This window comes from Eleutherodactylus coqui, chromosome 1, assembly GCF_035609145.1.
Source record: "Eleutherodactylus coqui strain aEleCoq1 chromosome 1, aEleCoq1.hap1, whole genome shotgun sequence".
NCBI classification, from domain to species: Eukaryota; Metazoa; Chordata; class Amphibia; order Anura; family Eleutherodactylidae; genus Eleutherodactylus; species Eleutherodactylus coqui.
In genome coordinates, this window is record NC_089837.1 from 57931818 (window position 1) to 57944449 (window position 12632).

Below are 12632 nucleotides of genomic sequence, written 5' to 3' on the forward strand. Positions count from 1 at the left end.
CATCTGCAGATGTAATTGTCTAACACTCAGAGATAAGACCATACAGGGAAGACTGTATAATGCCAAGCTGAAGAGCAGAATTGTTTTCTCATGAGTTACTATAGTCTTCTAGAACAAGAGGCACTTTAGTCTGGTGTAACCCACAACTCAAAAACAGATTAAGGATATCCATGCATGACACAAGAAAACCCATAGTGGGCACTGGGGAATACTTTTCACCTATAGTGGCACTTGCTGCTAAAATTCTCCAGATTATAGCCGTGATTCGTTTATCCTTGAGGATCCTTGCAACAAAAAAAGAAAAAAAAAAATTGTCGAAAGTGGAGAACAGCTTTAAAAAACATTTCAATAGACTTGGATTTCTATTTTAAACTTCCAAAGAAAGAATATTGAAAATTCTGCTAAAATGGGGATTTGTAGAAGTTGATAATGTACCGGTCCTGCTCAGAAATGGGCTTTGACTTCAAGCCAATGAAGAATCATTTGCAAATGTAAATATGTCCGTCATCCAGAGATAAGATCCACCCAGACACTATACAATGCTCAGCTGGGTTATTGACTGCTGGTATTAAGGTGCTAATTTAGGTGGCTTTAATTGTGGGGCAGTATACAGTAACTATTGTTTTCTTAGTATACATTATAATCCTTTTGAGGAGTTGTGTGAAATGCCTGGGAGGCAGAGACTATTGATTGTACAGAATGTTGCACCCCTAACTAACTAGTTTAGTCTCCAGCCTACCATCAAGGTTTTCTATAGCACATTTATGTTTGTAGGATCCAGACCCGGGCGGTGATTATATATTTATTCGCTTCTGTTCTTGAGTCCTTTATTCCTTTTTAGTTAATTTAAAGTTGTTTTAGGAATCCCCTCAGTGAAGGATCCTTGAATTGCATTGGATTCCTTTGCATCAGTGTTATTGTTGATCTAACTGGGACTACATCTCTGACTAGAGCCATGGAGAGATCCTGTACAAGCAGCTTATGTTACACCTGAACTAAGCTGGGCAAGGTCAACCACCATTACCACATTTTATTAGACTTGTAAGGGGTCTTGCAGAAGCAAATCCTTCCTCATTAGTCAGTTTCAGACTGCAGTTTTTTGGGGACACCAAGGGATATTATTTTTACATCTTCTCTAACAATTGGACCACATTTCTTAGAGCTGCAGAACACGAGTACAACGGCTAGTTCTAGTGACGGCAGCACGCTTGTAATATACAAATACTAGTCAGTTACACAAGAACGTAGATAGCAAACTAACAGTTACAGCGGCTCCTGTTTCCTTTATACATAAAAACGAAATAGTAAGCACATAAAGGTAAAACCACTTTTACACGGGCAGATAAATCAGATTCCCACATCCAGCTAGAATCTGATTGGCATTCAGTCACTGCATGCATTTCCACTGAATGATAAATGAGATTTTGTTCGCTTCTCGTAGGTCATCGAGTTTCTGCATGCAGAATATTGAATGACTGATCGGTCATGTAAATAATCTTTCACTTATGAGCTGCCTGCTTACTGTGAATGACTCCAGTCAGCAATTCTCGGTCCTGTGTTAATGCACAGGAATGGTGTGCGCTGGGACGGCCTGTTGGGCATCGGCAACTGACAGATTGCCCCACGTAAAAAAGGGAGCCTAACATCTAGTATACTAAAGAAAAATATTGAAAACTTACATTAAAAACTTTAAAAAGTTGAATGCACTAGAGAGACACATTTGCGTTTATTGGCATTTTCTATTGGGCAAATACAGGTCCGCATTTACCCTGCAGAAAGCAACAATGCCAGCAAATACAGATAACTTAGCAACCGCATTTCATCAGAAACCAGTATTACGGACGTGTAACATGCTGGTCTGACAGCGGTCTTAAGGAAGCTCGGTGTAGGGGCAGCTAAAGCTTCCATAATTCTCCTCCAGTGTTATAATTTGGCTCAGACATGTTTAGTACTTTGACCAGGCTGAAATCACTTTCCCTTTTGCAGAACTCACAAGTCTTGTTGCTGTGCTCTGGGGACCCCCTGACCAGGGCTGAAGAACCCCCAGAGTTCCTAGGAACCCTGGTTGGGAAATCTAGCTTTGAAATCACAAAATAACGGAAGGCTTGGGAAAATTACTATTTTGCCAAAGTGTTTGCAATCTTGACCCAGTTGAGTAGCTATAGGGGAGGAAGAGGTTGCTAATAACACCCAACTAGGGTAGGGCAAAATGCAAAGCACAATGGAAAATTTACTTAAATTCATGAAAATGGGATGGGAGCAGTAACTAAAGGGTTAATCTTTTTTGCTTTGACCCTCTTACTTCCCCCAACTCAAATCTTCGTGCTAAAAGAGGTCTTACTACTTTTCTGAATAAACTTTCAGCTGCCTTATTCTTCTCCCCGCCTAGCCTTGTGCTCACAGGATCTCATTATGACAATGGCCAGCTGTTTACAGCTCATTACCATACATGTGCTGGATGTTGTGGCCCCATCATGTTACAATTACTTATATTAGCTACACAGTTATGGGTGGAACAACAAAATCGGAACAGTTGCCTGAAGGCCCAAGACTAGTTGGAGTAAAGGTTTCCTTATTTACATTTCTTCTTGAATGGGTATCCCAACAATAGACCTTGATGGCTTTATCCTTTTTTAAACACCCTAAATGTCTGATGGGTGCGATTCCCGGCCATCACATTGAGGGTTCATCTAGACATCAGTATTTGCAAGCCCCCCCCCCCAAAAAAAAAAATAAAAAAAATTGCAATGATTGTAGAATAATTGATTACAACTGTAAACTGTTTTTTTTTTTGCAAAAAGCTGAAAGTTTGTAAAATAAACCCAAGTAACCCAACATAACAGAAGTGGTTTCTCCAGATTCACTACAAAATGCCACTTTTAATGATTACTGCAGTCTCAGATTTAACCCCTTCACTACAAGAGTCTTTTGTAATTAATAAAGCACCTTTCGCTATTCTGACCTGCCGCAAACACAAAGCATAACTGGACCCCGACTTATGACAGCGTTTCTAAGGAATCCTAGCCCATTTCTCTTGAACAATGGCCTCTAGTTTACGAATATTCCTTGGGTTGTGCGCTGTAAACACCTTTTCATCCCAAAGATTTTCTATGGGGCTCAAGTTAGACGTTTGATGGCAACTCAAGCATCTTCCGGGACTACTACTGAAACCAAGCCTTGGTGGTCTTTGCTGTATGTTTCAGATCATTGTTCTGTTGGTAGATTCAATGATGCCCATGCTTCAGCTTCCTCACAGAAAGCATGACATTTTCTCCTCTCATCTCCACATACATGACTGAAGCCATCTTGTGCCCCAAAGGTTGCAGTTGTTCAGTGACAGGAAGCAAAGCAGATGCAGTCCATCACTGAGCCACCGCCATTCCTCACTGTCGGTAGGGTGGGTTTTTTCTTTTTTTCCCAGTATATGATTCATTCTTCCTGCTCCAGACATACCTCTGATGGGCCTGGAATGTCAGTTTTGCTTCTTAGTTCATGTAACTAAAAACACAAAACCTAAAAAGGATTCTGTTCTATATCGTGAAAAACAAAAAACTGGAACTTTCTGGCCCTACAGATCAGCGGGTCTGGAGGAGGAAGAATGAAGCATACACTGAAAAGATTGTCCTGCCTACAAGGCTGGGCTTCAGAAGCAACTCTAGAAGATTGAGTGGCCGTCCGTCACCTGACTTGAACTCCATAAAAAATATTTTTGGCTGGAGTTGAAGGCGGCAGTTGCAGCATGCAAACCAAGATTTTTACTGGCTTTTTGGCCATTTCCTATGAGGAAGGTTCTAAGATTCCTCAAGAATGCAGTTAGAGGCTGGTGTCATAAGAGCAAAAGGTTCTCCCAAAACAAGACATGTCATGAAGATGTGAAATATCCCCTCGTCATAAGTCGTGTTCAGTCTTATTTGGTTCCTTTGTACAAACTTATGAAAGTTTGTCAATTTGGCAAACAAACCGAACTTGCAATGGGGGGGGGGGGGGAGAAATAATTTTGATTACATACAAATTTTGATTATATATAACTACATCTGCAATGGAAACCCTTTTATAATAGTGGGTGGGGATTGGAAGGATTAAATGAACAGGTCTGTCAGTTGATCAGTTTGTGAACATAAAAGTGATTGCTGATCAGCCCTACATGTCCCCATGTGAAGGTGTACTGCCAGCCTATGGGGGATGAACGATCGCAATTATGGTCATTCATTCCTATAAGTTGATTTTTGGCCTATGTTAAGGAAAATCAAACAAGCGCCTATCAAAATGCATAGTGATCAGTGATTGTTGTGTTTGGCTAGTTCTTAGCAAGTCTAAAAGGACGTTTTGGAGATACAGCGAGCAATTTAAAAGAATCACATCAAAATTAACTACTCATTTATAATAGTCATTTAATATTCTGAGATTCCTTGCAGATATACAATAAACTGCTACAAGTGTCCCTTTAACAGAACCCACGTGTGTCCCCCTCTAGTGGTTTATAAGAGGACACATGATCTTTAATGCTTGATGGCCTCGACCACTCCTCAATGTCCCTGCTAAGGGCTCCCACACACTTGCGTTTTTTTTAATGCTGCGATATTGCTGCATTTTTTTAACGTGATTGTCAGTGGGACTTTCTAATGTAAAAAACCATCACAAGTTCGTCCTTTCGGTCTTTGTGCGATGTGTTTTTAACATTAGAAATTCCCATTGATAACCACGTTAAAAACCGCAGCGATATCACAGCTTTAAAATGCTAGTGGGTAAGAGCCCTAAAAAGAAGAATTTCATAAGCCTCCTGGGGAGGGAGACTGATTGTATGTAAAGGTTATGGTGGAGAATCCTTGATCTGAGCAGCTTTTCCTTAAAAAGTCTACAGTGTCTACTCTGCATTTGCAGATCAATTTCATCGTTTGTTCTGTTATCAGCCATTTCATGCTGAAAAGTGCTGCTTTTACACTATTTATCTCCATGATTTTATCCCTAGTTCTAAGAACCTCCAGAAACACAGTGTACATGTATGTAAGATATTAGCAGCCAGACCAAAATATGTCCAGACCCTGTAGACCATCTTGGAGGTAATGCTGTTTAGAACGTTGAGTGGTGAACCGATGTGTACAATGTCGGCACTTAAAGTGACAGCCAATCATGGCATGGCGCTGTAATGTCGCTTTCATAGGCCAAGCTTATGTAATTTCCCTGTGGCTATAATGTTACTATCTGGCACTGTACGCCTCAGGACATGTTAGCAGTGATTTTCCTAAGAATGTTTTAACATAATCATACACAAGAAAAATAAAAGAGGTCCACAAGCTAGCAGTAGGAATGTGCCCCGCCTTGTGACAACCATTACTTTATCAATATGGGGGGATTGTAGGGAGAAGAAGCGAGCAAGTGGTGCCAGAGGGCTGGAAATGTAAGAGGGGGAGAACAGAAGTCGGCTTTACATGGGACAAATGTCGGGCTCATAAGTGTCCGAGAAGAACTTATTACTTCTGTTCTTTCACAAAGTAGTGATAGTCATTCAGTGAACGGAGGTGGAGCGCGCCAAAGATCTCTTCTGGCCGCACATTCACTGTGAATGTGTTTACATTGTGTGAAAATTTGCTCAGTCACTTAACTTCAGGTGGGTTGAAACAAAACAAACTACTGAGCGATATTTTGCTCTACATCCTGTTTGGTTATCGCATGTAAACATGGGACCCAGATTTTCAAATAAAGAACTTACATTTTTAAAATATATTTGAGAAACAATGTGAAGTGGATCAATCAACACATTTTTGTGGAGAGCGTCTCCCTTATATCAATTTCTTGTAAGAGATGAGGTATCCTGTCTTGTGATTCTATGAAGGTAACATTAAGTAATATTTTTGGCCAGCCCACTAATCTCCCGAGGCGTGTGTGGAGTAGGCTCTCCATGGCGTCCATATTTTAAGAAAGGAGGCATGTGATAAGTTTGACCAACTGAGTAGTTCTTCAAAACTTTGTCCTGCCTGTTCTCTACTAGAAGAGTACTATTTTTTACACTGCTTTATTGGTCATAGCACTTATGACCAAAAAAGAAAAAAAAAAAAAAGATCTACGCTGGCTCCAGTTTTACCTACTATGGAAACCCTGTACACATCTAATGCTGTACTCTCATCAATAAAAGTAAACCTTGTTCTCCTTTTACTGATAAACTTAAATAGGCTAGAAAGTTGTAGAACTTGTCATCCTTAGAGAGACAAACTCTTTACATGGGCAGACTGCTAAGCTTGCATAGTAGCAATAATCATTCAAGTAAATGGAGGTGGTGTGGGCCAGGATTGTCCCAACTGGCCAGCCCACCCACCGCTATTCACAGAAAGTAAGTCATTGAAACATGAAGTGACTCCTGTTTACAAGGGCTGATAAACACTTGGTATATCGTTTTGCTAAAAAGAGGACTCCGACAAGAGCGATTTCTTGCTTGGTGCCCTGTGAGAGGCAGCAAGTACACAAGATGATCAATCACCCGAATTCACTGATTCCAGTGAGAATTTGGGCAATTGTTTCATATAAAGTATGTATCAGAACAAGTTATTCACTATTCACAGCATAAAAGGTATAAACTTGATCGGTGGAAGTCTCATTGCTGAAACCCAAGCCAATCTCAAGAATAGGGGTCCCATATTCCACACTCTTCTCACTGCAGGGTTTACTGTGTCCCCTGCAAACAATGAGAAGACTGAATGGAAAGCTTGTCGCACTAGCTCTATTTGCTTTCAATAGGGCTGCCAAGTACCCACATTGCACATCCAGTCAGGTATTTCCATCACACCATTGAAATTAACGACGCACTGAACATGCAGCATGTGCAGCCAGTGCTCCATTCAGAGCGATGTCACTGCAGGGGAGAAGCGATCCCTACAGAAATAGTAAATTGGGACATGGGAGGCCCATTCTCCAGATCCACGGGGGTCTCAGAAGCAAGTGCCTCTCCAATCATAGTTATGCTTTATCCTGCATTTAAGGGATAACTTGATATTCTGGTACAACCCCTTTAAGCTGTTTTTTTACATTAAACTTGAAAACCTTTTTACCAATAGACATGTTATTGGACGATGGAGTTTCTGGATAAGTTGTTCTCATAGACCCAATACAGTCCAGTAAGACCTTGCATATAACTGAAAGTTCATCTCTCTTCAGTCGCCTGTATGAGCTTTCTTGTAATAGATATGGCATGAGGCACAAACTAAATTAAAGATGATTTTGAAATGGCTATAAAAGAAATCCATATACCTTACATAGAAGCAAAATTTGCCCCCACAACTTAGGGTAGAGGGGGGGCGATAGTATGTATAAAGCCACCAAATGTCTTGAATATATTAGCAAATGGCAAACAGATGCCAAGAAAACCTTGACTTCTCCCTAGTATTCCTCCTCACCTAAGCAAGTCATAATGTCCAGTCACAACAAAACCTTTCTAAAAAGGTCAACTTGCAGGTGAAATCCTCATTTGCATATGACTAGAGGAGCATTAATTTCCATTGTCTTGGAAAGAGGAGGGACCTCAAGCTCTTGGCCATAAAAGACAGTTGGACCTCTTGGACTACAGTCACTTCTTGAGCACTGGATCTCCTAAAACTCCTCAAGAGTTTACCTTGTGGATTGAGACACTCAAGCTCTTGCCACCCAGAACACCACATTCTCCATAGAACACAAGCGGATCTTCATTGCCCAGGTACGTTTCTATCCATACTAGGTTTCCAACTTTTGGCCAACTTTTAAAAATATGATTTATTAAACACACAAAATGGAAGCCTACTGTTCCATTTAAGATCCTCAATATTATGTTTTGTAGTTTGAGCCTCAAATTGTCATGTTTTATGTTTCTTATATTTTTGTAATTACCTTTTGATGCTCATTTATATAATGCCCATGTATGTTTGTGCGACAGCATCTTCAAAAGAGTATATCTTCTAACCAGCAATGGAAGGGACTGCAGAATTTGAGATTCAGAAGATTGGTGAGAGTGATTTCCAAGTCTTGCAACATCTTGGCCAGGGGACCTATGGTCAAGTTCTCATGGCTCGTGAGATGAAAACAGGTAAGCCCACCATCAAAAATGTTAATCATATACATTTAATAATGTAGCTCAGAATGGTTACCATGCTAAATGCTTATTACCTCAAAAATATTTAAAGAGTTAACATGAAAAGCTTAAGAAAACATTCTATGTGATCCATTAATTGTATGGTCAATGGGGTTCGAAACCACAGTATATGGGATTCTGAACAGGGTAAATTTTTCTATTCTGTAGCATTTGTCTAATAGGGTATATGATTTCTTTTTAACCAGAGAACACCTTTATGGGAGTTTCTGGCTTACAAAAAAAATTTATATATACTCATTATTGAATTTGGATTTAATTGAGGGGTCATCTGTTCAGCATCTTTACTTATTGGCCAGAGATTAGAACATTGACAAAGATTGCCTATTGTCGATCAGCGAGATCTCAGCATTAGCATACTTTGTGATGTACTTTCTTCCAAGGAACCCTTCTAAACATTTTCTTCAACGGAGAAACCTTTTAAGACTATTATTCAAAATTTATTGGCCATTTCCTGCATTGCATTTGTGTGGTTTTTTACATTTTAAGTGTTTGCATTTATATCTAACCAGGAAACATTGTTGCCCTGAAATTAATGAAGAAGGACCGAACAAAGTTGGAAGCTTTCATCCATGAATTACACGTGTCCACCTATTTATCAAGTTATGAAGGCATCATATTTACTTACCCCTCCTTTAGGGATTCCACGGACCATTATATTCTGATCCAGGAATTGGCTCCCAGAGGATCCCTCCATTCTCTAATTCAGGATGGTGTAAGTATTTCAATATCAAATTGTCAAGTAATAAATGAAATTTAGATATTAAGCCATATAGGAAATGATAATTATTCTGAAAGAACATGCACAATGTTTACTATTTCTAGAGACTTATATGTCCTAGCTTTGCTAAAATACTCCAGATCTGATAAATTCATAGACCATTTTCAATTCAAGTAGAGCACATGTCTAATGATCTCCTTTACTTTTCTAGGTCGGAATCCCAGAAGTGATGGTGAAGCGCTGTGCATTGCAGTTGATCGGAGCTCTGGAGTACATGCACAATAGGGGTCTGGTGCATAGAGATGTGAAACCAGATAATGTCTTGCTAATGGACAATGAATGTCACCACATCAAACTGAGTGACTTTGGTCTGACTCAGGTCGTTGGCAGTCTGGTTCCATCCATGGCACCCATTATACCCTACATGGCTCCAGAGCTCTGTGAAATAAAACCCGGAGAAAGCATGATCTTGGATCCCACTGTTGACATATGGGCCCTTGGTGTGCTTCTATACACAGTTTTCACTGGGTATCTTCCATGGGAAAGAGCTATGCACAACGATGAACTATTCCAGAGATTTGTCCACTGGCAAAGAGATCTAGACTGCGTTCCACCTCCAAGCAACTGGACCAAATTCAACCAGAATGCTCAACATTTTTTCCACATTCTGCTCTCCCAAGATCCCAGGACCAGGACAATTTCAACTGCTCTCCTAAATCATATTGACCTTCCATGGGGAGTAGAGGAAATTGTAGAAATTGTTATTCAAGAGGAGGATGTTGAGATGGATCATTATGTCAATGAAGTGATCATCATTGAAGAAGAGGAGCATTACATTGTGGTGGAAAACCATGGGGATATTGAATGCATCATTGTGGCAGATACCACTGATGAATCTCTATCCAGCTCCACCGAGTCTACATTGCTCCATTGGCCTAATGACACCAACCTTTGCTTGGGATCTGAGGTGGAAATAGTTTAGATCAGAGTTGGTGACAACTCTCTGGAATAGCATACCATCACTACATGCATAATATCATTACCCTAATAAAACACAATTTATTAAATGACTGCTTTGAACATTTTTCTTTATCTGAAAATATAAAATTTGTTCTGCTAAATGCAAAATTGGATAACCAAAGATTCATATTTTAATTTTATTTATACAATTCAAATATAACCCGGGTGCATATCAGGAGAACATCGTTCTACCACTAGTCAGTCCGAACATGGAATATTGTTTTTAGGTTTAGGTACTGATGAACAGAGTCATATCTGAGCTTAAGCTGGGGCAATAAAAGAAAAAAACTTGAAGGGGTGGACTACAGTACCCAGAGAGGGCATCAATGTGAGTGTCATTTAATAAATATATCACAGCTTACTAGTGAGATCTCTCCCATCAGCACTTTTTATGCAGCACTCTAAAGCAATGAGACTGGAACTCTGCCTAAGGAAGCAGTCAGTGGTGAGGTTATGTCTGCTATCAGCCTTAAAGCATCACAGTCTGAACTGACGCAAGGCAATGTTCACATGGGGCAAACAGTCCCATGTATAACACTATAACCAATACCAATCACAAGCAAAGTGGGGAGGGGGGAATCTAGCCCTATCAACCCTGCTTAGGAGGTGTTCCCTCTTGTAGCCATCACCCCAATAAGAGCAGCCCCACAACCTTAACCTGGGCTGCCTGTACTGTCCAAGGTAGAAACAGGAAGTGCCTATAGATGAAAATAAGATTGCTCCATCCATTCACACCAAATGTACAATTATCTGTTTACATAGGCCGATCATTTGATTTTTATGCCCACAGAAAGTCGACAAATGAATCATTCACTGACGGCATTTACACCGAATACCCATTATCGTTTAGGTTCCTGCAATGCAGCGATAATGAGAATGATCCACCAATCTAGAGCGAGGAGCTCTCTAAGGCCCCCTCTCTATTGGCGATTTTTCACTGCATTTCCCGAGGTAATAATCCGGTTGTGGGAAATGCAGTGAACGCTTTCCATGGACTTACTATGGATAGCACAGCCCCGCTGTCTATGAGTGGAGAATCATAGGGATTCTCTTTTTGTGGGATTTAAATCGCAGCATGCTGCGATTTGCCGTAGTGAGCCCATCTGTCAGATAGGCTCAGTGCAGAGAGCTGTCAGCTCCCCCCTGCTCCCCAGCGGCGGCGATCTGTCGTGGGATATCGCTAATCGCTACATCCGCGGACAGGAGGCCTAAGGGTCCTTTTACACCGAATACCTGGTACATTCATGAATTACACATCCTTTACTTATGGAGACAGTGGGAAGAAGTTCAGCAGCAAGTGTTTAATTTCTGTACAGATTACAGTTGTGATCATTTTATCATCACTGAGGACCTTGTAACAAAAAGCTTACAGAAAAGTGTACAGAAATAAATCATCAATATCGGTTTACTCAAATGCCCGAGTCCTGCTTAGGAATGGGGCTTAAGATAAAGACAAAATAACCTTTGATAATCCCAATTATCGTTTGAATGAGCTAGTGATGTCACCGCTAGCTCGATCGCCCTTGTCCAGCCCTTTTAGACAGGCAGATACATCATTGGCTCATTCAAATGAGCATCAGTCAGTCTTTCACATTCACTGTATAAGCGAATGAGAGGGACTGAACAAGTGCTGTTTAAACCGAATGATAAGTGAACGAGTCAGTGATTGTTATGCCTGCACAACATGAACGATGAACAAATAGTCAATCATTCAGTCATCGTTTGCATTAAAATGGAATGACCATTTGCTGACTTTCGCTTGTTTGAACATTTTTTTTATAATTCTAATCAGGTCTTCAAAAATCATCTGCAGATGTAATTGTGTAACATTCAGAGATAAGACCATACAGGGGAGACTGTATAATGCCAAGCTGAAGAGCAGAATGGTTCTCTCATGAGTTACTATAGTCTTCTATAACAAGTGATACTTTTTATTCTGGTATGACCCACAACTCAAAACAGATCAGGTACATCCATGCATTACACAAGTAAACCCATAGTATTCCCTGGGCACTGTGGGATACTTTTGTTTTCCCTATAGTGGCACCTGCTGCTAGATTTTGCCAGATTACAGCTGTGATTAGTTCATCCTTGAGGCTCTCTGCAACAATAAGGATTTTTCCAAAGTGGACAATGCCTTAAAAAAAGTCAATAGACTTGGATTTCTATTTTAAGCTTCCAAAGAAAGAATAAAAATTCTACTATAATGGGGATTTGTAGAAGCGGACAATGTACCGGTCCTGCTCAGTACAATATTTGACTTCAACCCAGAGAAGAATCATTTGCAAATGTAAATATCTGACACCCAGAGATAAGATCCACCCAGACACTATACAATGCTCAGCTGGATAATGAACTGCTAGTATTAAGACTACATAGACCTGGTATTAAGGTGCTAAGTGGCTTTAATTTAGAGAGGCAGAGACTATCGATCATAGAGATAAGGGGTTAAGCATCAGGTGAGGTGGAATTGATGATGGGTTTTAAAGACACGCACAGCATTGTGGGGATGAGGTGATCAAGATCTCAAATAGATGGAAATGCGTCTCCATGAGCACCTAGTAGCCAGGATGTACTGAGCGCATTGTATAATAAAGTATGGAAGCTCCCAGAGATCATTATCTTTTCTGATGTGTTACACCTGAACTAAGCTGGGCAAGGTCAACCACCATTACCACATGTAGGAGGCTTGTAAGGAGTCTTGCAGAAGCAAATCCTTCCTCAGTCAGTTTCTGACTGCAGTTTATTGGGGGCACCAAAAGGAAATTATTGTATCTC

General features: G+C 40.4%; 2 protein-coding genes across 2 annotated transcripts in view; one reads left to right on the forward strand and one right to left on the reverse strand.

Annotated features, from left to right (window-relative positions):
• Nucleotides 1–12632, reverse strand: part of EVA1A (eva-1 homolog A, regulator of programmed cell death) — an 814688-nt gene that overhangs the window by 350066 nt on the left and 451990 nt on the right. The window lies entirely within an intron of this gene.
• On the forward strand, nucleotides 7933–9816 carry LOC136616228 (serine/threonine-protein kinase SBK1-like). The gene is made up of 3 exons (XM_066594205.1): nucleotides 7933–8050; nucleotides 8626–8828; nucleotides 9046–9816. Exons 1-3 carry the CDS (start codon nucleotides 7933–7935, stop codon nucleotides 9814–9816), a joined length of 1092 nt encoding a protein of 363 aa, XP_066450302.1.